This window comes from Sturnira hondurensis, unplaced genomic scaffold, assembly GCF_014824575.4.
Source record: "Sturnira hondurensis isolate 20B ecotype Veracruz unplaced genomic scaffold, ASM1482457v3 Scaffold0017213, whole genome shotgun sequence".
Taxonomy (NCBI): Eukaryota; Metazoa; Chordata; class Mammalia; order Chiroptera; family Phyllostomidae; genus Sturnira; species Sturnira hondurensis.
In genome coordinates this window covers 15,069-40,303 of record NW_028089844.1, presented here as the reverse complement: position 1 = coordinate 40,303, position 25,235 = coordinate 15,069, and the positions used below count along the sequence as shown (strand labels likewise).

The 25,235-nt window shown below is 42.6% G+C and overlaps 1 protein-coding gene across 5 annotated transcripts in view; it reads left to right on the top strand.

Moving 5' to 3' along the window:
• Positions 1-25,235, top strand: part of EEF2K (eukaryotic elongation factor 2 kinase) — an 87,745-nt gene that overhangs the window by 60,865 nt on the left and 1,645 nt on the right. For 2 of the 5 annotated variants that reach the window (XM_037067280.1, XM_037067275.1), the window contains 6 exons: positions 490-564; positions 1,361-1,426; positions 2,695-2,836; positions 2,979-3,169; positions 10,126-10,250; positions 13,796-13,974. In XM_037067280.1, coding sequence (XP_036923175.1) covers positions 490-564; positions 1,361-1,426; positions 2,695-2,836; positions 2,979-3,169; positions 10,126-10,250; positions 13,796-13,974 — 778 coding nt within the window. Of the gene's footprint in view, positions 1-489; positions 568-1,360; positions 1,427-2,694; positions 2,837-2,978; positions 3,170-10,125; positions 10,251-13,795; positions 13,975-25,235 lie in introns of all 5 variants that reach the window. The other 3 variants (XM_037067276.1, XM_037067278.1, XM_037067279.1) reach the window with 3 other exon arrangements.

Genomic DNA, 25,235 nt, shown 5'->3' with positions numbered 1-25,235 from the left:
AAGTTACCTATGCAGTTTTGAGAAAGGGCTTAGTTATTGTAAATATTATTGCTGGTGCTGCATTTTTATCTATGCCTTATATCCCTTAAATCAGCCTTGTGTTTTTCTGCCCGTGCATTGTTGAGCCACACTTAACAATAGCGCCTACTATGATCCCCACTACCAGTGTCATCCTCATAGCCTTTGACATAGGTGCTATAATGAATCCCCATAGCTAAGGAAACTGAAGCTCAGAGAGGGTGAGCAGCTGGAAAATCACAGAGCTCAGATTTGAGCCCCCAGCAGTCTGGCTCCCAAGCCCAAGCTCTTCACCACTACTTTTTACTGCTCCCTTGTCACCCAACCAGCAAGGGCAAAAGGAGAATATTAAATGAGATGATGAATATTAAATGACAAAGGAGAGAAAGCACATGTCTGGGATGTCCAGATGTCACCACCACCAGGTACTCAGAAGATCACTGAGACTCTCAGGCCATCTTTTCTCCACAGGACTCTGAGAAGAGTTGGGATAGCGGATACCCCAGTGAAAAGCAGGGTGAGCTGGATGACCCAGATCCCCATGAACATGTAAGAAACTTCTAGGAAACAAGACCAGAGTTTTCTGTTGCCTCATTGTCTAGAAGATAAGAGAGGTAGGGAAAATGAGAGTGTGTCATGAGGACACGACAAGTAAATTACCAAATAAGATCATTTTAAATAAAATAAAGGTGAATGCATGGCAGAAGATAAAGCAGGGTAATGGGGATCAGTAAGTGTAGTGGGGGAGGGGGTGGCTCTGACACAAAATTGAAAGTGGTTAAGCAGAGAGGATGCTGGGTAATAAGCCAGAATACTGCTGATATGGGTGGGAGGGTCAACTCTGGCACAGGATCTGGCATTCCTAGGAGGACCCCCAAAATTTCTGAGGCATCTCCCACAGTGTCCTGGTAAGGGTGGCCAAAGGCAGTGTCATAGCTATTTAAAGGTTTAGCCCTGTACCAAGTCTGTATCAAGTCCAGTCTTGCTGGAGTCCTCTGGTCTCAGCTTTGTTACTGCAAATAAAGACATGAGATGGGAGCTTTGGCTAGAGGAAGCACTTGGCCCAGTTTTCTGGGATCCTATGCCTTTGAGTCAGTTCTACCTGTGCACACAGGGAGAGCAAGAGGAGAGCTATGGTTGCCCCAGCACATCAGGCCTGTTTATTACCCAGCATCCTTTCTGCTTGGCAGGCAGGGTTCCTGCTTCCCCTGATGGGGGTCGAGCTGGTTGCCTGAGAAGAGGGTACCTGGGAGGCTGGATCAGTTTCCCAGGAGGAAGTTCTTGGCTAGACCAGTTTTGGGGAGGAAGAGCGGCTCTTTGGGTCAGTCTATTCTCTTTCTGTCATGGTCATTCAAATGGTAACTGGAGCTATGAGTCAGATGAAGACAGCCTGAGAAGCTCCAAACAGGTAGTGCTCCTGAGGAACCCTTGTAATGCTTTGTGCTTGCCTTTCGAGGCTGTTTTTGTTTCTCCTCCCTCGTGTCTGCAGCCTACCCAGATGTTTCACATCTCCAAAAGGAAAATTTCACAAAGGAGCCAATCCCCTTGGCGGATAATTTTGGGCCTTTGCCCTGGGTGGGACAATGGAAGACCTTTGGGGAGGATTAGGGATATCAGGATCACCTGTCTTGCAGGGGAGATTAAAACAACCTAGCTCACATGTTAAAACCATGCCAATGTAAGTGCCTTGTAGTGTTAACTTACTTCTGACAGCCACCCAATGAGACAGGCTAATGTTACTCTCTCCCATTTTACATAGGAGAAAATGGGGGTCTTGAGCAACTTTCCCTAGGTTACCAGTTAGTGTTTCCAACAAGCATCTCAGGTGATCATCACCATCTCCCAGGTGTGGGAAGACCCAGCTCTTAGGAACACTGTGTTCTCTAATTGATTCTGACACACAGCTGAACCTCTCACCTTCCAGCCTTCGCTAAAGCAAGTCCCTTTCCCACCTGCAATGTCCTTCTTCCCACTGTGGTCATATTTCCTCCAAGCCTGCCTACTCTCCTGGCCTGGATCCCAGTTGCACCTCCAGCACGTCCTCTTCCCTGATCACCTCAGCAGGCTTGACTCCTGCTCCCTTAGAATGGACTACATGCCACGTGTTATTCCTTGGTTGGGTCAGGGGCTCAGCATGCAATGGGGCAGGGTTGTTCAACCATGGCGCCATCAACATTCTGAGCTGGGCCACCTTTTGCTGTTGGGGCTGCCTTATGTGTTGTAGGAGGTTTGGGGCACACGCAGCTGCCTGGCCCTGTCCTGTGAGAGCCTTTAAATAGAGGTGTGTATCTGGAAGAAATTTCTGAAAGCACCCAATTGATGCCCAGAGGAAAGCAAATGGATTTGTAAGGCCTAAAGTCAGACATCTTGTGCCTTGTGTGGAAAGCTGGCCAATGGACAGCTTCGGGTCCAACCTCCCCAACCATGTCCAGATGGATAAATGAGGGAGACACTTCTTTGAACTGCTGTGGTCCGTTCTGCTGGCTTTTGTGTCCTGTTGCTGTCATTGTCCCTCAGCAACATGAGCTGATAGAATCTGACACCATAAGGGTTTACTGCCCACCTTGCCAACCAGGCTTGTGTAGTAGAAGTTGCTGACACCTGGTAACAGTATGGCCATCCCCAGCCCTTGGCTTCTCTAGCCTAGAAACTCACATGCCTGGTTCTCTCCTTCAGGTCTGTGTGGAGAAGTGGAATCTTCTCAACTCTTCCTGCCTCCACCTGCCAAGGCCTTCAGCTGTGGCCCTGGAAGTGCAAAGGCTTAATGCTCTGGACCTTCAAAAGAAAATTGGGAAGTCCATTTTGGGGAAGGTATCAGTGACGCCTGTTTCAGAGCCCTTTCTGCAATAACCCAGCTCTCACCTCCTCCACTCATTGCTTCCTCCTGAAGGCTGGGTGGGGACCCTTGAGTGCAACTTTGGTCTCCCAGATCACCCAACCAACACCCAAGTCTATGTGGCAGGTCCATCTGGCCATGGTGCGCTACCATGAGGGTGGGCGCTTCTGTGAGAAGGATGAAGACTGGGACCGAGAGTCAGCCGTCTTCCACTTGGAGTGTGCAGCTGACCTGGGTGAGCTGGAGGCCATTGTGGGCCTGGGACTCATGTACTCACAGCTGCCCCACTACATCCTGGCTGATGTCTCTCTGAAGGTGAGAAGGTCCTGGTACCCAGCTGGGTGGCCTTGGTTCTGGGTGGCATGTGTTCAGTCCCAGAGGTGACATACAGGATAGCTGATCTGAGGATAGGAGGTGATCAGTGTTATCAGTACCACTAGAGCACAGGGCATATGGGGGTGGTGCAGAAGATGGGGCTGAATCTGGGTCGGAAACAGCAGGATGTGGATGTGTGGGGAAATCCCTGGTCCCTGGGCACAGTGAGGAAAGGACTGAGTCCACAGGTCCTGGCGGGGCCTGCGAAATATTATCTTCCCCTTGGAAAAGTTGAGAGGCTGCCCTGAGCATGTGGCCCCAGTGTATCTGTTCCCATCCTCTCTATCATGTGGGCCAGGGTCGTGGACGGAAAAGGTGGTTGGACAAGGCTGGGTTCAGCCTAGGCCAGGGCACCAGCATTCCTCAGTGGTCCTGGACATGACCCAGTGGGTAGGGGTTCTCGGACCAGAAGAAGATGTGAAGACACTCCAAAGTACTTTATTTAACTTTTTGAACAGGGAACACATTTAGTGTGATTGATTTTTTTTTTTCTGTAAAAGCTTTGTGTTTTTTTTTTTTGCAAGACACATTATAATTTATTTTTTTCTTTTTTTAAAATATATTTTATTGATTATACCATTACAGTTGTTCTATTCCCCTCCACCCGCACACTCCCTCCCCCACCATTCTCCCCCCCTTAGTTTATAACCACATGTCTCAAGTTCTTTAGATTCTATATTTCCCCCACTATTCTCGCCCTCCCCCCTATCTATTTTCTACCTACCATCTATGCTATTTTCTGTGCCTTCTCCCCCCTTCTCCCCCTCCCACCCCCCTGTTTCTAACCCTCCATGTGTTCTTCATTTCTATGGTTCCACTCCTGATCTAGCTGTCCTCTTGGTTTGCTTTTGTTTTAGGTGTGGTTGTTAATAACTGTGTGTTTGCTGTCCTTTCACTGTTCATATTTTTCATCTTCTTTTTCTTATATAAGTCCCTTTAGCATTTCATATAATAAGGGCTTGGTGATGATGAACTCCTTGAACTTGACCTTATCTGAGAAGCACTTTATCTGTCCTTCCATTCTAAATGAAAGTTTTGCTGGATAAAGCAATCTTGGCTGTAGGTCTTTGGATTTCATGACTTGGAATACTTCTTTCCAGCCCCTTCTTGCCTGTAAGGTCTCTTTTGAGAAATCCGCTGACAGTCTGATGGGTACTCCTTTGTAGGTGACTGTCCCCTTATCTCTTGCTGCTTCTAGGATTCTCTCCTTCATTTTGGTCTTGGCTAATGTAATTATGATGTGCCTTGGTGTGTTCCTTCTTGGGTCCAACTTCTTTGGGACTCTCTGAGCTTCCTGGATTTCCTGGAAGTCTATTTCCTTTGCCAGACTGGGGAAGTTCTCCTTTCTTATTTGTTCAAATACGTTTTCCACTCGTGGCTGTTTCTTTCCTCCTTCTGGTACCCCTATAATCTGGATGTTGGAACGTTTAAAGATGTCCTTAGGTTCCTAAGCCTCTCCTCATTTTTTTTGAATTCTCATTTCTTCATTCCTTTCTGGTCAGATGTTTCGTTCTTCCTTCTGATCCATTCCATTGATTTGAGTCCCAGTTTCCTTTCCATCACTATTGGTTTCCTGTGCATCTCCCTTCATTTCAATTAGTTTAGCCTTCATATGTTGCTGTAATTTGTGACTATAATCTACCAGTTCTGTGAGCATCCTGATAAATAGTGTCTTAAATTGGGCTTCTGAGAGGCTGGCAGTCTCTTGGTCGCTGAGAGTTATGAGCTCTGGGACTTTGAGTTCTTCTTGCGCCATCTTTTGGGCTGTTCGTGCCTGTTCCGTAGCAGGATCGGAGCCCTAAAGTGTTCACTAGAGCAGGGCAACTAAGTCGATGGGTTGTGATGTTGTATGTGGGGGCAGGGTCAAAGAGGGACAATGGCTTCCCTCTGCCGCCTGCCGCCGCGTCCCCCACTGGCGCTGCAGCCACCACCATCACCAGGCCCATGCGTTTCATTCCACTGCACGCGAGTGTGCCACCGCCGTCAGCCCTCCACCACTGGGTTTGCCCCCTGGGGCCTGCATGGTCCATCTCCCTGTGCGTGAATGTGCGACTTCGTTGAGTCTGCCCCACACCCCGACTGGTTCCGGGCTGCCTGCACGCCTAGGTCGGAGGATCTGTCCTGCCCAACCCAGCTCCGCTGCTGGCTCCGCCTCTCTTACCGTCCCCGTTGAACGGGTTCGTAGTTGTCGGACTTCCGTATAATTCCGTTTTCTAGTCTTTGGGTGTGTCCTAGTTCTCCAAACCTTTGTTGTGTTCAAACTTGGTTGTGGGAGAAGGCACAGTGTTTCCACCTATGACTCCATCTTGGTGGAAGTCCCAAAGCCTTGTTGTATAGAATCCCACAGTCTATTAGTTTCCTAGGGCTTCCTTAACACATGACCAAAAACTGGTGGCTTAAAACAACAAAAATTTACTACCTCACAGTTCTAGAAACTAAAAGTCCAAAACTAAGGTGTCTGCAGGGCTCTGCTCCCTCCTTCTCTCTTCTAGCTTCTAGGGTGTGCTGGCAACTAGGGTCCCTTGGCTTTTATTGGTTTGGCCACAAAGTTTGTATTTTTTTTCCATAAAATATGAAAAAGAGAGCTGAATAACTCTCTTTTCCATTTTCTGAATAACTTTATAGATTTGCCATTTTCTGAATAACTTTATAGATTTGGATATTTTGAGAAGGTCAACTATCTCCTGTGGTATAATATTTGATTATTCTCAATCAGTGTCTCAATTTGATCACTTTTAACTTCAACTGGTCTACCTGACTGAGGAGCATTGTCCAATGAGAAATCTCTAGCATGAAACTTCTCAAACCACTTCTGACACATTGGATCAGTCATAGCACCTTCTCTGTATATTGCACAAATATTTTTCTTGCATTTCAGTTGTGTTTTTACCTTTCTTGAAATAGTAAAGCATAATATGCCCAAAATATTGTTTATTCCATCTTCAGTATTTAAATGGCTACACAAAAATTCACCAATTTTGATGTTTTTTTAAATGCACACTGACATGACAGCTGTTACAAATTAAAGACAACTAAGTGCTACTAAAGCAATTTTATAGAAAAAAAACAAATGAACTTTTGACCAACCCAATAGATTTCATCTCTTCAGTCTCCATGTCTGCCTTCACATGGCCTCTGTCTGGAATAGAGGCCATCTCTGTCTCTTGTCCTCTTATAAAGTCACCAGTCATATGGGGTTTAGGAACCTCTCTACTCCAGGATGACCTCATCTTAATTATTAACATCTTAGCATCTGCAAATATCCTATTTCCAAATCAGTCCAATTTTGAAGTTCTGGGTGGACATGAATTGGGAGGGACACTGTGTAACTCAGTACAAAGAGTTTCCTTACACCAGCAGAGTATTTTCACCCTGTTTTTTTCTTTAGTGATCATACCACACTCACCTGGACCTAGGTTTTCTCACTGGACAGCATCCTGTAGACATTTTTCCTCAGTAGTATACAGCGTCCTCATTCTTTTCAACAGCTGCATAATGTCCCTGTGCATGGGTGCCACCTGCTTTATTTAACCTTTAATCTGTTGATGGACACTTGAGTTTGTTCCATTCTTTGAACATCACAGAAATTGCTGCAGTGACTAGCCTTGTGCACATGAAGTTGAACTTCATAAAACTACCATTCTTGTAGGTCAGGAAAGGTAGATTATTGACAGTGTCATATGATTCGGTCATGTAGATTATTTGGCATGTGGGCAAGAGATAATCCACAGCCATTTTTGTTTCCTGTTTTAGATGATGAGGGGTAGGCTTGGTTCTGGGAGGGGATTTTGATAGACTGATGACTTGTCTATCTCCTACCTCCTTGCTCCTTGACAAGAGTAATGAATATTACTTATTCAACCCGTAGTGTGCCGATAAATTTCTACCAGTTGGCTCTTGGGGGTGGGGAGGAGGAAATGTATCCACACACACACACACATATATATATATATACTAAATTTATTATAAATTTTACTGATATAAACAATGTGGGGCACTTGGGGTGGCGAACACACAATACAATATACAGATGATGTATGGTACACCTGAAACTTACATGATTTTATTAGCCAGTGTCACCCCAGTAAGTTCAATTTTAAAAAGACTGGAGCATACAATTTACAAACAATAATAAATATACTCTTTATTGTAAATTCCATATAGTCTGTTGATTCTCACAGTTTGCTTTCACTACTTATTGTGGGACTCTATATCAGTAACCCACTATGGTTGCAATTGTTGGAGGTATGATGTTTTGACATAAATATTGGTCATTGTAAATATTGGTTGATACTTTCATTTACTTGAGTAAGATGGAGGTGAAATAAGGAAGACCTCTGTCAGAACTGGAACTTCATTTATTTGCCACTGATAATGAGCAACTTCATTGCTAGTAATACTAAAAAACTTTTCTTCAATTTCCTGTGTTAGTCACAGTATAATGGCTACAGACACAACATACTTTTAAGTTAATCTGCATTAGGAATATTTTTTCATCTCTTTTCGACCAAGACAATCAAATCTTGATCTGTAGCATTTTCTGCTCTCTGTGGTGTAAAGATTCCTGCACAGTACCAATATGACATCATTGAACATGGAACTGGGAAAAGACCAGTGGTTTTCAACTAGTCATTTCGCCCTTTCTGTCTCCAGGGAACACTTAGCAGTATCTGGAGACATTTTTGGTTGTCACAACTCTGGGAGTGCAACTGGCCTCTAGTAGAGGCCAGGGAGGCGGCTAACATCCTGCAAGTCTCAGGACTGCTCCACAGCACAGAATAATCTGATTTAAAATGTCAGTGGTACTGAGGCTGAGAAGCCCTGCACTGGATAGAATTAATTTCAAGAGCATAGATAATAAGTAATACAGAGTAATATTTAGAAAGTGGTGAGCTTTGAGTAATTGTTACCATTCCTGTAATTTTAAGTTATTGAAATTTCATTTTTAATAATAGCTTGCAGAATTCCTGGAAATTTCAGTCAGTTCTCCTGACCTGTAGAGCCAGCTACAGCAGGCCACTGCACCTGTCACAGATCTTGGCCCAGTGAGGACACTCAAAGGCCTTGAGGCCTGAATGAAGGAAATCTGGGCCTAGGATGAGTCGTAGGGCCAGGGCCAGCAGGTATCCCTCTCTCGGAGGCCCCTGATAGGTCTCCTTGTGATCTCAGACTTTATACACCAGTGCCTAGGACCTACTTTGTAAGGAGACTCTGAAGCAATTCCAATTTCCTTAACTGCAAGAATCTCACAGGCCTTGCTGTTCCATACAGACTGTGGCAGCTTCCCCTAGCAGGAGTGTGGTTGGGTAGAACGTTGCGGTTAGGGCAGGGCAGACAGGAAGGAATTGAACTGAGTTCAAGCAGGCTTATGGCTTAGCGAGGAAAACAGTGCCCTTGTTGGTCCTGAGAGGCTGCTGTGCTCTAGAAAGCTTGTCTCCCACTTTCCCGGGTGCTCTCATTTTGGGGGTCTTTTCCATTGTCTTGTGAAGACATGCATCCCTGAAGTGTTTGTTGACTATCTTCTATACTCTGGACACTGTCCTAGTTCCTTATTTGTGACAGCAAGCTTTTCAGGCAGGGAAGGGTATAGTACAGATAACAACAAATAAAAATGTCCAGCAGAATTAAAATAACTAACCTTTACAGAGCACTTCCTGGGCCAAGTATTATTCAGAACTGCTCAGGAGAAAATATGGCAGGGAATGTGATCACTAGTGCCTGGAAAGGCCTTTGTATTAGGACGCAGTTTCCAGTTGCAGGGAAGGAAATGTAGTCTTGTCACTCATCAGCCATGTGTCAGTGAAGTATGGTGGGTGAGAATGGATATAGGGGACACCTGGTAGTCTTTGCGACACTTCTTGAAGGTTGGAAAGGACCTCATAGGCTGATATGAGGGCTTTGGATTGGTTTCTGAGTAAGATAGAAAGTCTTGGAGCTTCTTTGATAGAGTAATGTGGCCTGACTGGGGCTTCAAAGGCATCTCTCTGGCTGCTGCTATGGAATAGGTCTTTGCAGAACAATGGAAGCTGGTGTGAATGCAGCCACTAAGGAAAACAGCTGGGCAGCTCTCAGCTTACACATGACCCAGCAGTTTCACTCCGTGGCATACACCCATGGAGTGAAAACATGCATCCCCATAAAAAAAACTACATAAATTTTCACAGCAGCATAATTCTAAAAAGTAGAAAAAACACAAATGTCCATCAACTGATGACTGGTGATTGAATAAAGGAAGTGTGGTATAGCCACATAATGGAATGTTATTTGGCCATAAAAAGAATGAATCACCGATATATGCTACAACATAAATGAACCTTGAAAACTTTATGGTGAGTGAAAGGAGCCAGCCACATATGGTATGACTATCTTTATGTTAAATGTCCACAATAGGAAAATGCCTAGAAACAGATGGCAGGTGAGTGGTTGCCTAGAGCTGTGTGGGATGGAACAGTTTGGAGGTGACAGTTAAGGGGTATGGTGTTTTGGTGGTTCGAAGTTATTACAGTGATGGTTACACATTTTGTGAATATATACTAAAAACTACTGAATTGTACATTTTCAAGGTTGTGAATTGTATGATATGTGAGTGGTATCTCAATAAAGCTACTAAATTTTTTTTAAACAGTGGATATAGAAAGCCCTGTTGGAGGCAGGAGATGATGTGGTTCTTTGGAAGAATCAGAGCAGACAGAGGACAATGAGCAAGAGAGAGCTAAGCTTCCCATTTCCCCCTCCTGATAGGAATCCAAGGAACTCATTGCACAGTATGCAGTTCTACCGTAGTCCCGGTCTAGAGCTCCCAAACAATTCAAGAAATGGGGAGATTTATCAGTGAGACCTCACAGCCCCTCCAACCTCATTCCCTTTCTTTTCTCCTCTCTGGTTCGTATTGACAGGAGACAGAAGAAAATAAAACCAAAGGATTTGATTACTTACTGAAGGCAGCTGAAGCTGGCGACAGACAGTCCATGATCCATGTGGCACGAGCTTTTGACACTGGCCAGAACCTCAGCCCAGACAGGTACTGTGGCCTCCACTCACATGGAGCTGGTGGGAACCTGAGCTGCAGGTGGGAGCTTTCCCCTCTAGTATCAGTACTGACCTGGGTTCCAGGTCGAGCTCCCCACTGAGTTCCAGTCCAGTGACCATGGGCAAGTATTTTTACCCCCGTGGCCTCAGTTTCTTCATTGTATAAAATGGGAATAACAGAACATGCATCCTAGGATTGTTGTGTGAGGATTAAATGAAGTGGTGCCTGTAATTCTCACTGTGCCTGGCACATAAGGCACAAGATACATGGCAGCCACCTTTTAGCACTGGGTACAGAGTGGTTGTTCCTAGATGTTAGAGTAATGGGTGAGTAGAATTTACTCCTCCTACTTTTATTTTTGTTATTTTTCTCTTCCAGGGGTGAGGGGAGGGAAACAGCAAGCTCCTGGGTGAGCTCAGGCCTGGTGTGAGTTTTCCATGGTGGCTTTGGGACACCTGAAGGCTACAGCTCTGCAAGTGCTAACTCTTTTTCAGTTATCACTCAGGCTGAGATGCCAGGACTGCTTTCTGGAGTGGGAGGAAGAGAGGATGACTCAACCTCATCTCATCTCCTTGGCTTGGTAGTGGGATATCCCAGAAGTCCAGACTGAGCAGAGGACAGTTGGGGGAATTGACCCATTGCTGACCCTCTGTGGTTCCCCTTATATCTCAGCTACCCCTTGCTGTCCTCAGGAGCCTGTGGCTTTCTAGAAGGGAGCAGGGTGAGCACATTCATCATCTAAACCTCCAGGGTTGGAGCAGCCTGGCAGTTCTCTCCTTTGGGTCAGGGTCTCATCTTCCTCTCACTGGGTTTAGAAGGAAAGTCAAAATAGTGGCTCTGTTATATCAAGCTCTTAGGGTCTAAAACATGTAGACATGTGACATTCTGCCTGTATATATCATGCAAAAGGTGTCAGACACCTACTGTACCACTCCCTTATATTTGGACCACTCTTTCACTGAGAACAAGAACTGGGGCTTCTGTGTGTCTGTAGTCCAGAGCTTCACGTAGGGCCTTGTCTCAGTATTGTTGAAAGAATGAAGCAACACATGTCTTTGGACAGGCAGGGCAGGGATGTTTGGCCCCCATTTTATGGATGAGTAAACTAGTTCTGAGAAGCGAAGGGACTTGCCCATCGTCAAAGATCTAGTAGTGGCAAAGCTAAAACCTAGGTCTTCTCACTTCTTCTCCCATGGACTACCTACATGGCTGGCTTCATAGTGGATTCAGAATTATACTGGCATGGAGAGGAGGGAAACAACAAAGACACAATGTAATTGTGTCAGATCAAATGCCAGAGTAGATGGTGCTCATGGGGTGCAGTGGGGAAGCACAGCCTGGGCAGGGGTTGCTGGACCTAGGCACCTAAAAATCTTTGCTCTGTATGTTTTCATGTTCTTTGTCTCCTTTTTCTTCGACATATAATAGTTTACTTGTTGATTTGTAAGAATTTTTAATATATTAATGCTAAGAATTATTTGGCATATGAGTTGCCTTAAAATTTTTTTAAAGATAACTACCATAGATGTGGGGGAATGGGGGATGGCACATGTGCCACTCAATAACAGTTGTTTACTGGGTTTGAGGATATATTGATTTTTATATTTATGTAGTTAAATCTATCAAAGTTTTTTTTGAGGATTTTATTTATTTACTTCTTAGAGAGAGGAAAGAGAGGGAGAGAAATATTAATGTGGGAGAGATACTATGTGCAAGAGTCAATGTGTGAGGCTGCCTCATGTATGCCTCCAACTGGGGACCTGGCCCATAACCCAGTCATGTGCCCCAACTGGGAGTCAAACCTGTGACCTTTTGGTTCACAGGCTGGTGCTCAATGCACTGAGCCATACCATCAAGGGCTATCAAAGTTTTTCTTTCTTTTTTTTTTAGTTTCTACTATAGTCATTTTCTTATTCTTCTTCCTCATTCCAAGCAGCTCTAGCCTCTTCCATTCAGGGAGTATTGAGGGCCACTCTGGATAAGGCAGGGCCCCAGGTAGGCCCAAACTTGCATGTAAAAGGTTTCCACCTTCTCACAAGTTACCACCTAGTAGGACAAAGAAAAGTCACTGCAAATTCCAAAGCAGGAATGGGCACCCTAACTACAGCTTGTGGAGTCAGTTGGGGTTGGTGGTGGGTGGGAGAGACTAGGTCCTTCCCCTCTTTTCCATTTCAGGGCAGTTCTGTATTGCCCTTCAAGACCAGGAAGGGTCAGAGGTGAAAAAGGTAAAATCTAGTTTAGTGGCTTCTAGACAAAGGTTAAAACCATAGCTTGTTAGTTGTGCCACCAAAAATTTTCAAAAGATTTTCTCTTCTATAAAACAAAATGGAATCACAGTTAGCTCCTCAAGGCTTTCACAACTACCTATGTGTTTACCCTTCATTGGTCCCTGCCTTCCTGGGGCTTTCATTCTCTTTGGGGGAACTGTAATCAACAGTGAATAAGAAAACAATTATAAATTAAGGCAACTGTAAGAACTCAGGTATTTGGAGATGGCTTCTCTGAAGAGGTGACATATGAGCTGAGGTTGGAGGGATGTGGAGCCAGGTGTGGAAAGAGGGAGAAAGAACATTCCAAGCAGATAGAGCAGCAGTGAAGGCCCAGGAGCAGACAATAGCTGGCATGTTTGGAAATGGAGAGCCTAGCATGGGGGGAGATTAGCAGGAGCTAAGACCAGGGGCTGAGCTATGTCAGGTAGGGCTTTGGAGGAGAGGATAGCAAGTCATTGTAGCTGTGTGTCCTGGAATACTTCATGAGACCCATAGACATTCTTATCTGCATCTCTCTTTGCTCTTTCCTGATGTACTATAAATACTTACATTCCTGGTAATGGAGTCAGCACACCCAAAGAGAAAGAGTCGGTGCCCTGTTTGCTTTGTATTGTGTGTTTACACCTTTGGTTGGAGCTTGTGTGTGTTCTTGGTGGTTTGGCCTTTCACATGCTGTAGCAGGAAAAAGAGGAGGGGCAAGAGGGGCAGAGCCAGAGAGGGAGCCAGCTCTTCCTGGGGAAGACCTGTATTGTGCTAGAGGCAGCCAGAGCCTACTGCATGGGCCTAGCATGAGATGGGGTACAAATTGCTGTTCCCTCTGCTGATTCTGGAAGCCTTGTCATAGCCTGCCACCACCCCCCCTGCCCCACCCACCCCAGCTGCCCCTGCCACCTCCTCTCTTATCCAGATCAGAGGGCAGATTGACCAGGATACCAGCTACTGCTAATGCTGGCCCACAGGGTGCTATCTTGTTCAAACTGGAAAAATGCCTCTCTTCCTCAAAATGCTCTGTTTCCATTATTGGAAAATTGTTGTAATATACCAATTTTATTAGGTAAAGCTAAAGACAGAGTACTATCTCAGTAAATGTAAAAATATACAGTGTAAACAATGACCCTTAGATGTGGTGGCATCGGGTGCTGTGGGTTGTGATTCATAGGTGGTGGTCCCCTGGGATCCCTGACTTGCCTCTCCTGATGGTGGGCCTTCTCCCTCCTGTCCAGTTGTCATGGTAGCCTCCCTCTTTCCTCTTTATCTCTTGCCAAGGTCCCAAGACTGGCCAGAGGCTCTGCACTGGTATAACGCTGCCCTGGACACAACAGACTGTGATGAGGGCGGTGAGTATGATGGGATACAAGATGAGCCCCGGTACGTGCTGCTGGCCAGGGAGGCTGCGATGCTGTCTGAGGGCGGCTTCAGGCTGGAGAAGGACCCACAGAGATCAGGTATGACTCAGCAGACCTGCTTCTGCTGTGGAACAGGGCTGGACATGGAGGAACATAATTCCAATCCCGCTGGGAATTATGGCAAGAGGTACTAATGGGGGAAAGATTCATATGGACTGTCTATTTTGCCAGGCAGGATACCCGTATGGTACTGGCTTAGTAGGGGGCTTCATGGAGCTGCTGTGCAGATGAACATTTGTATTTTAATGGTTATATATTAGGGGCTTGGATTTTGGATGCTTTTTTTTTTTTTAAGTAAAAAACTTGAGGACTTCCAGTCAAGATGGAGGTGTAGCTAAAACAAGGCTTTCCTCCTCACACAACCTCAGCAAAAATTACAACTAGACTACAAAACAACTATTTCCCAGAATCATCAGAAAAATTGAGCTGCTTGAAAGTCTGACAACAGAGGAATTAAAGAAGTCACATTCATACAGATGGGTAAGAGGGGTAGAGATACAGACAGCCGAGGAGATGTGGAACAGGCAGTCCCAAACCCATATGTGGTGGATTAAAATCAGGAGGAAACCTTGAGAGTGAGGGATACCAGCCCCATATGAGACCACCCAGCCCAGGGTTCCACTGCCATGAAGATAAGTCTCCATAACTTCTGGCTGTAAAAACCAGTGAGGGTTGAGACAGCAGAAGAAACCACGGGATTCTCAAGGGTCTCCTCTTAAGGGGCCCTTAATGGGCTTAGAACTTATGCAGACTCACTTCCTTTGGGTTCCAGCACAGGGGCAGCAGCTGGAAGGGCACCAGTGGCATACAGGGAGAAATTGAGTTTGGCATCAGGGTGAGTTCTGGGGTGCAACTTCCTCCTGCACAAAACTCCAGAGGCCAACCAGTGTCATTGTCCCCATTCTGAGAACTCCCTCACACAGAGCCACAGAGTGGGGATACCTTGTTGGAGACTCTATCAATCTGATTGACACAGGTTTCCCTGCCCAGGCAATTACCTAAGATTTCCCCATCCAACTTACCATTGTGCTGTTCTACAGAAGGTCATGCTACTAAGACAGGGAGTGAAAGCAGCTCTATTTAATACATAGAAAAAAACACAAGGACGGTGCCAAAATAAAGGGACAAAGAAATATGGCCCAAATGATCAAAACTCCAGAAAAAGAATGAAATAAAATGGAGATAAGCAATCTAACAGATGCAGAGTTCAAAATACTGGTTATTAGAATTCTTGAGGAACTCATTGGGTACTTCAACAGCATAAAAAAGACCCAGGCTGAAATGAAGCTTACACTAAGTGAAATAAAGAAAAATTGCAGGGAACCAACAGTGGAATGTATGAGGCCAAGAATCAAATAAATGATTTGGAATACAAGGAAGAAAAAAATATTCAATCAGAAAAGCAAGAAGAAAAAAGAATAAAAAAATATGAGGATAGTGTAAGCAGCCTCTGGGACAACTTCAAGCATTCCAACATTTGCATCATAGGGGTGCCAAAAGGAGAAGAGGAAGAGCAAGAAATTAAAATTTTACTTGAACAAATAATGAAAGAAAACTTCCCTAATTTGGTGAATGAAATAGACATACAAGTCCAAGAAGCATGAAGAGTCCCAAACAAAGAGGACCACCCCAAGGCACATCATAATTAAAATGTCAAAGGTTAAAGATAAAGAGAGAATCTTAAAAGCAACAGCAAGAGAAAAGGAGTTCTCATAAAACTATCAGCAGATTTTTCAAAAGAATGGTTACCCGCAAGAAGGGATTGGCAGGAAGTATTCAAAGTGATAAAAAGCAAGGGCATACAATCTAGATTACTCTATACAGTAAAGCTGTCATTTAGAATGGAAGGGCAGATAAAGTGTTCCCCACAGAAGGTAAAGCTAAAGGAGTTAATCATCACCAAGCCATTAATAAATGAAAAGTTGAAGGGACTTATTTAAGAAAAATAAGATCAAAACGATGGTCATTAGTATTGTAATAAATTCACAACTATCAACAACTGAATCTAAAAAACAAAGTAAGCAAACAAGCAGAACAGGAACTGAATCATTGATACGGAGATCATTTGGAGAGTTATTAGTTGGGAGGCAGAAGAGAAAGAATGGGGGAAAAGATGCAGGGATTAAGTTCAAATTGGTAGGTACAGCATAGATAGGAGATGTTAAGAACAGTGTAGAAAATGGAGTATTTAAAGAACTTCCTGTATTTTGCCTTGAGTAATGCTCACATTTTTTGCTCAAATATTTGAGTGAAAAATAAGGATGGGCATTATGCAATGGGTGGTGCTAATTCCACACTATATTAATGGTTTTAATTTTTTACTTATGTTTATGCATTAAAAGTATAAGTCTAGACAGCAATAACAATATCCATATGTTCAAAAATAAATGCTAAAATATCTTTATATACAAAAAACAAGTATCTAAATATAAATACATACTAATTGACTTAAAAAATTAAATAAAGTTTTTATTCCTGAAAGTTTGGGCCAAAAATGTGGGTCTGTATTATACATGGCAAAGTGCAGTCTATGCGTGACCCATGGATGTGAACTAACTGGAGGATTGCGGAGGGAATAGTGGGTACTGGGTGGAGAAAGGCAAAGGAGAAAAATTGGGGCAACTGTAATAGCATAATCAATAAAATATATTTTAAAATAATAAAATATTCTCCAGTGGAAAAAAATTGAGTTTACATTTTTTTAAATTTATATATTTAATTGTTGTTCAAGTACAGTTTTCTGTTTTTAACTCCCATCCCAGCCGACCCCCGCTGTGCTCTCCAACTCCCTCCCATTTCTACCCCCCTAGTTTTGTCCATGTGTCCCTCATACTAGTTCCTGTAAATCCTTCCCCTTTTCCCCTAAAATTCCCTCCCCTCTCCCCTCTGGTCGCTCTCTCCCTGTTCTCTATTTCAGTGTCATTGATCATATTTTGCTTACTTGTTTGTTTTGTTGTTTAGGTTTCTGTTAAAGGTGAGATCATATGGTATTTGTCTTTCACCGCCTGGCTTATTTCACTCAGCATAATGCTTTCCAGTTCCATCCATGATGTTGCAAAGGGTAGGAGTTCCTTCTTCCTTTCTGCAGCATAGAATTCCATTGTGTAAATGTACCATAGTTTTTGGATCCATTCATTTACTGATGAGCACCTAGGTTGCTTCCATCTCTTGGCTATTGTAAATTATGCTGCTATGAACATAGGGGTGCATAGGTTCTTTTGGATTGGTGTTCCAGGGTTCTTAGGATATAATCCTAGCAGTGGAATTGCTGGGTCAAAAGGCAATTCCGTTTTCAGTTTTCATTGAAAATTCCATACTGTTTTCCACAGTAGTTGTACCAGTCTGCAATCCCACTAACAGTGAACTAGGGTTCCCTTTTCCCCACAACCTCTCCAACATTTGTTTGTTGCTTTCTTTATGATGGCCATTCTGACCAGTGTAAACTGGTATCTCATTGTGGTTTTAATTTGCATCTCTCTGATAGCTAGCGATATCGAGCATCTTTTCATGTGTCTCTGGATCCTCTGTATGTCCTCCTTGGAGAAGTATCTGTTCAAGTCCTTTGCCCATTTTTTAATTGGGTTAGTTTTCTTAGAGTGAAGTCTTGTGCTTTCTTTGTATATTTTGGAGATTAAACCTTTGTCTGAGGTATCATTGGCAAATATGTTTTCCTACACAGTTGGTTCTCTTTTTATTTTAATACTGTTTTCTTTAGCCATGCAGAAGCTTTTAATTTTGATGAGATCCCATTTGTTTCTTCTTTCCTTTATGTTTCTTGCTATAGGGGACATACCGGTAAAAAAAGTTGCTGCATGAAATATTTGAAATTTTCTTGCCAATATTCTGTTCCAGGACTTTAATGGTGTCACAGCTTATATTTAAGTCTTTTATCCACCTTGAATTTATTTTGGTGTATGGTGTAAGTTGGTGCTCAAGTTTCATTTCTTTGCACATAGCTGTCCAGTTCTCCCAACACCATTTGTTGAAGAGGCTATTATTAGTTTATTTTATGTTGCTTCTTTGTCGAATATTAATTGACTGTAGAGACTTGGGTGTATTTCTGGGCTCTCTGTTCTGTTCCATTGGTCTATGTGCCTGTTTTTATGCCAGTACCAGGCTGTTTTGATTACAGTGGCCTTGTAATACAGTTTGGTATCAGGTATTGTGATCCCTCCTACTTCGTTCTTCTTTCTCAGAATTGCAGCCGCTATTTACGGGGTCATTTATGGTTCCATATAAATTTTTGAAGTGTTTGTTCTATGTCTGTGAAATATGCCATTGGTACTTTAATAGGTATTGCATTGAACCTATAAATTGCTTTGGGTTGTATAAACATTTTGATGATATTAATTCTTCAAATCCATGAACATGGTGTATGTTTTCATTTGTTTGTGTCTTCCTTGATTTGTTTCTTCAGTGTTGTGTAGTTTTCTGCATACAGGTCTTTTACCTACTTGGTTAGGTTTGTTCCAAGAGATTTTATTTTTGTTTTTGCTATATTGAATGGGATTTTCTTCTTGATTTCTGCTTCTGCTGTTTCATTGTTAGTGTACAAAAATGCCTTTCATTTTTGGATATTGACTTTGTATCCCACTCTTGCCAAATTTATTTATTAGATCAAACAGTTTTTTGGTAGAGTCTATGGGATTTTACATGTACACTATCATATTATCTGCAAACAATGACAGTTTCGTTTCCTCTTTTCTGATTTGGATGCCTTTTATTTCCTTTTCTTGTCTGATCACTGTGGCTAAAACCTCCAATACTATATTGAATAGACGTGTTGAAAGTGGACAACCTTGTCTTGTTCCTGATCTTACTGTAAAAGATTTTAGTTTTTGCCCATTGAGTATGATGTTAGCTGTAGGTCTCTTATATGTGGCCTTTATTATATTGAGGAATGCTCCCTCTATTCCCACTTTGCTGAGTACCTTTATCATGAATGGGTGTTGTGCCTTATCAAAAGCTTTGTTCGCATCTATTGATATGATGTAATTTTTGTCTTTGCTTTTGTTTATGTGGTGTGTTACATTTCCTGATTTGTGGATATTGAACCATCCTTGCATCCCTGGGATGAATCCCACTTCGTCATGGTGTATGATGTTTGTTTGTTTGTTTGTTTTAATTTTTTAAAATTTATTCATTTATCTTTAGAGGGGAAGGGAAGGAGAGAAATACCAATGTATGTTTGCCTCTTCTGAGTCCCCTGCTGGGAACTGACCTGCAACCCACGCATGTGCCCTGACTGGGAATCGAACCGCAATCGTGTAGTTCGCAGGCCCGCACTCAATCCACTGAGCTACACCAGCCAGGGCGGTGTATGATGTTCTTAATGTGTTGTTGGATGTAATTTGCCAATGTTTTGTTGAGGATTTTAGCATCTGTTCATCAGCAATATTGGCCTGAAGTTTTCTTTCTTTGTTGTGTCTCTGTCTGGTTTTGGAATTAGGATGATGCTGACTTCATAAAAAGAGTTTGGGAGTCTTCCATCATTTTGGATTTTTTCGAATAGTCTGTGAAGAATAGGGGTTAGCTCTTCCTTAAATGCTTTGGAGAATTCTCCTGTGAAACCATCTGGTCCAGGGCTTTTGTGTGACGGGGTTTTTTTGATTACTGCTTCAATTTCATCTGCTGGTATTGGTCTGTTCAGGCTTTCTACTTCTTCTTCATTGAGTTTTGGAAGATTATATTTTTCTGAAAATGTGTCCAATTCACCTAAGTTTTCAAATTTCTTGGCATACATTTCTTCACAGTAATTTCTTACGATCCTTTCTATTTCTGTAGTGTCAGTTGTAATCTCTCCTCTTTCATTTCTGATTGTGTCTATTTGGTTACTCTCTCTTCTTTTCTTGATGAGCCTACTTAAAGGGTTGTCTATTTTGTTTGTCTTTTCCAAAAACCAGCTCCTAGATTCATTGATCCTTAGAATTGTGCTTTTAATCTCTATGTCATTTATTGTGCTCTGATCTTGGTTATTTCCTTCCTTGTAGTTGCTCTAGGCTGTCTTTGTTGTTGTTCCTCAAGTTGTTGTAGGTATAGGGTTAGGTTGTTTGTTTGAAATGTTTCTGTGTTTTTTAGGTAAGCCTGTATTGCTGTGAACTTCCCTCTCAGGACTGCCTTGGCTGGGTCCCATAAGTTTTGGGTTGTTGTGAGTTCATTTTCATTTGTTTCCAGAAACATTTTGATTTCTTCCCTAATTTCAGTCTTGACACATTCGTTGTTTAATAGAATGCCATTCAATCTCCATGATTTTGAGTGTTTGGGGTTTTTTCCTTTGGGGTTGGTTTCTAGTTTCAGTCTCTTGTGGTCAGAGAAAATGCTTGGTATGACTTCAATTTCTTGAATTTTTTGAGGCTCATTTTGTGTCCTATCATGTGGTCTATCTTTGAAAATGTTCCATGTGCATTTGAACAGAATGTGTATTTAGCTTCTTTGGGGTGAAGGGTTCTATATGTATCAGTTAAGTTCATTTCATCTATGGTGTTGTTCAATGCCACAATATCTTTGTTGGTATTTTTTTGGAAGATCTGTCCATTTTTGACAGTGGGGTGTTAAAATACCCTATTATAATTGTGTTGTTGTCAATATCTCTCTCAAAGTCCTCTAAGATTTTCTTTATATATTTGGGTGTTCCAATGTTGGTTGCATATATATTTACGATGTTAATGTCTTCTTGCTGGATTTCTTGCTTGCCTTCTCCCTTGAGTATTATGAAGTGATCTCGGGGTCTCTTTTTATGGCCCTTTTTTGGAAGTCTATTTTATCTGATATGAGAATTGCTACCCCCGCTTTTTTTTCTTGTTCATTTGCTTGTAAAATTTGTTTCCAGCCTTTCACTTTTTGTCTGTGTAGGTCTTTTGTCCTGAGGTGGGTCTCTTATAGGCAGCATATGTGTGGATCATGCTTTCTTATCCATTCAGCTATTCTATGTCTTTTGATTGGCACATTTAATCCATTTACATTTAAGATTATTATTGATAGGTACTTATTCATTGCCATTTTTGTACCTGTGTTCCCCCTTCTCTCTCTTTTTTTAAAGCAGTCCTTTTAGCATCTCTTGCAGAGCTGGTTTGGTGGAGGTGTATTCTTTTAGACTTCTTTTGTCTTGGAAGCTCTTTATTTGACCTTCTATCTTGATTGAGAGTGTTGCTGGGTAAAGTAGCCTTGGTTGCAGGCCTCCCGTTCTTGTTACTTGGAAGATTTCTTGCCATTCTCTTCCTGCTTGGAGTGTTTCCATTGAGAAGTCAGCAGCTCACCTTATTGGGGCTCCCTTGTATATTACTTCCTGTTTCTCCCTTGCTGCCTTTAAGATTCTCTCTTTGTCTTGGAATTTTGCCATTTTAATGATGATGTGTCTTGAAGTGGGCCTCTTTCGGTTCCTCTTGATTGGGACTCTCTGTGTTTCCTGGATTTGTGTGACTTTCTCTCATCAAATTAGGGAAGTTTTCCATAATTACTTTGTCAAATAGGTTTTCTATCCGTTGTTCTTTTTCTTCTCCTTCTGGTTTCCCTATTATTCGGATATTATTACATTTCATTTGTCTTGTGTTTCTCTTAATCTCTCTTCGTTCTTTTTGAGTCTGTTTTTTTTTTTTTTGCTCTTTCTGTGTATATTTTTCTACTTTGTCCTTCAACTCACTGAATCTGATCTTCTGCTTCATCGATCCTGCTTTTGATTCCTTCTACTGCGTTCTTCAGTTCTGAAATTGTATTCTTCATTTTCTCTTGGCCCTTGCTGATAGTTTCTATTTTCTTTTTCATGTTGATATAGTTTGCAGTGAGTTCATTGTAGTTCCCATGTAATTTCTGGTAGCACATTGTGAGCTCTTTGAACTTCCTGATAATTGGTGCTTTGAATTCAATATCTGATAGCTGACTTGCCTCTATTTCATCTTGCATTCTTTCTGAGGTTTCCTCCTTTGCTTTCATTTGGGGATTGTTTCTTTGCCTTCCCATTGTTTTTGAGACTCTTCTTGTTAGCTCCAGCTTCTTAAATTGATTTGTTCTGGCTTCTTGGGTTTATGGTGTGAACTTCTGTGGTAGAATACCTGTGAGCTTTGGTGGTGTCTCCTTGGTCTCCCAAGCTCACTTGGGCTGTTGTTGAAGTTGGCTCTGTGTTTGTCTTTGGGTTTTGGTTGTTTTGGGGTCTTTCTTTTCTGGGTCCTTCCCACCAAGTGGTTAACTGAAGGTCCCTATGTCCACCACCTGTTTTAATTTGTTATACTGGTGAGGGAAGGTTGTGTTGAAGCTAATTCTTCCGTGTATACAAGGTTTTAAGAATTCTCTTTTGCTTTTGTTCAGTTGTTTGTACTGGGTAGGTTTCTCCACTATTTTGTTGAATTTCCAGATAGGTCTTGAATTGAGGTTTGTGTGGTTTCTTCTCCCTCCTTCACCTTCTTCTGTTGTTATCTGTTGGTGGTTCCTTTGTTGTTGGGTTTCCTCTTCCAGTGGGTATCCTGGTGTTCACCACTTCCATCTACTCTTTTTGTGTGTGTGATCAGTTGGAGGGGGAGGCAAAGTGGTTTATGACAGCAGGAGAGTATATTATGATAATTACAGTCACAGCCAGTAGAGAAGAGATAGGAGATCTTTAGGCTATGTATAGTGTTAAGTGTAATCTTCAACCCCACTAGCCACTATTAAGAAGGAATGGAGAGAAATAAGACTCTTGTTGGGGAGGAAAGGCTTGTGAGTTGGATCTAGAAAGGAGTGAGGTTGTGGGAGGTCAGATGTGAGGTAAGGTGAGAGTAAAGGATAGTAAATAGGTGTAGTGTGTGAGAGAATAGAGTTAACCACTACAGTAATAGAGTTCAGGAAACTGTAAAGTGGGCCAAAATCTGGGAGGGTGTTGTGAAGTATTTACAATGGTATGGAACAGCTGTTATTTACAATAATAGAGCAACAATCGTATGACAGAATCTATGTGATCTGGATAACATGAATAGGGGGTATAGAACTTTGAGTATTGTGCTAAAGGAACACAAGTGACGTGAAGGACAGTAAATTAGCACTGGATTGTGAAAGAGAGAATAGGGGAAACCTGACAATATAACCAGCCAAGCAATGAAAACTGTACAGAAAGAAGAAAAATACAAAAATAGTATTAAAATAAAAGATGTGAGAATAATGAAAAATAATAGTATAAATATGCAGTAGTTTGCAGTTTCTCTGCAATAGCAAAGTGAAATTTGTCTCATTTTCTCAGCTGTTTGGATACCCCCTCTTTGGGTCCAACTGTGGTCCTTTCACAGTTCCAGATTTTTTTGTCTCACTTGTGGGTATTTAAAAGAAAAAAAAAGCCAGAGAAGGGAGAAAGAAGGGATAAAGTTGGAAAGAATGGAAGAAGGAATAAAACAAGAAAGAATAAAAGAGAGGAAAAAGGTATTGAAAGATAAAACAGTAATAAAATTAAAAAGATAAAAAAATTACTTAAAAAACACACACACAAAAAAAAACCCAGGGGGAAAAAAGATGTCTTGCTGGTTTTAAACTGGCCAGACTGGTTTTTCTGGTCTCAATGGCTACAGCTGGCTGAGGGGTGGTTGGTGTGGTCTTTCTGAGAGCGCTCTCCCAAGAGCTGACCTGGTGCCTCTCCCCAGCGTTCCTCTCACTCCCACTGGCCAGGGTGCCTGAGTCTTTCGGGTTAGGGCACAGACCCTTCCTAGTTCTGTGGGGGGACTCTAGGTTTTCTGCCCAACCTCGGGATCACTGCCAGGCTGGGTGGGAGGTAGGCCAAGCGGCTGTCGCAGGAGAATCCTTCAGTTTACTTTCCAAAAGATTTTTCCTTGAGAAAGTCTGACTCAGCACAGCCCAATCCCCCAGCCAGACCAGTGACTATCTGAGAGTCAAAGCCTGACACTTCGCCTCTCAATTCTCCCATGCTGGGGACCACAGATTTTGAGGTTGATCACGGCCCTTTGTTCTTATCACCCTCTGCAATCTCAAGCACACAGGCCTCTCCTGGGGGTGTTGCCCAACCTTGCTTGGCTGTGGAAGGAGGGAGCTGATGACCGGGCTCTCTCCCAAGAACCCTTCGGCAGGCCCCGGGCTCCCAAAGACTCCGTGGTAGACCCGCACCGGGCACACCGGTTGAGGTCCGAGACTGCTGCCGCTCCTGTCTTCACTCTGGTCCCTGAGACCCTACTGCCCTGCAGCCGTCTCCTTACCGTCTGTTTTTTTAGTGTCCGCTACAGTTTCTGGTCTCTTATTTTCATATATGCTGGCTGTTTGCGCTGTTCCTTCATAGATCGGCCAGGATTTTTTCCCATGTGTTGGGGGAGATGGAATCTCCTCTGTCCCACTCGGTTGCCATCTTCCTTCCTGAGCTTACATTTTTAAAAAATATGTAATTAATTTATTTTTAGAGAAAGAGGGGGAGAAAGAAAGCGAGAGAAACATCAATGTGTGGTTGCTTCTCAAGTCCCCCCAACTGGGGATCTGCCCCACAACTCAGGCATGTGCCCTGACTGGGAATTGAACCAGTGACCCTTTGGTTTGCAGGCCATCACTCAGTCCACTGAGCCACACCAGCCAGGGCTTGAGCTTACATTTTCATAACCTAAAATTCACCATTTTAAAATGTATATGCTCAGTGGTGTTTAGGATCTTCACAAGGTTGCATAACCGTCACCATTATCTCATTGCAGAATATTTTCACCACATCAGAAAGAAAACCAGTCCTATTTAACAATGACTTCTTATTCCACCCTACTTTATTCCTGGAAACCACTAACCTACTTTTTTGTCTTTGTGTATATACCTATTCTGGACATTCCATTAGACAGAATCATAAAATATGTGGCGTTTTGTGTCTGGCTTCTTTCACAGCCTACTTTCAAGGTTCATCCATGTTGTAGCATTTCTTTCTATTGTCAAATAATATTCCATTGTATAGATATACCACCTTCTGTTTATCCATTCAGCAATTGATGGACACATGAGATACTTTTTTTCTATTACATAATAAGCGTACTGAACTCCTTATTTCACTGGTATGGGATCAGGCTAAGTTTAAAAGGTTTTCTTAAGGTTATATTTTAAAAATTAAGCAAATAATACAATTCTATAATTCCAAAAGCTTTGAAACCATGTGTTCATGTGGCAGAAATTCATTTGATGGCCAGACCTATCCTGAACTAACATGTGGCTATTTATAATCTTTGTTTCTTTAACTTTCACACATTCCCCAAACAATCCTGCAAAGCCCTTGGCCTCATTCTCATCGGCTTCAGTGGAATCATCCACCCACCCCTAAGCCAGTCACAGATGCTCACTGAAATGGCTTACTCTGATGGGTGTGC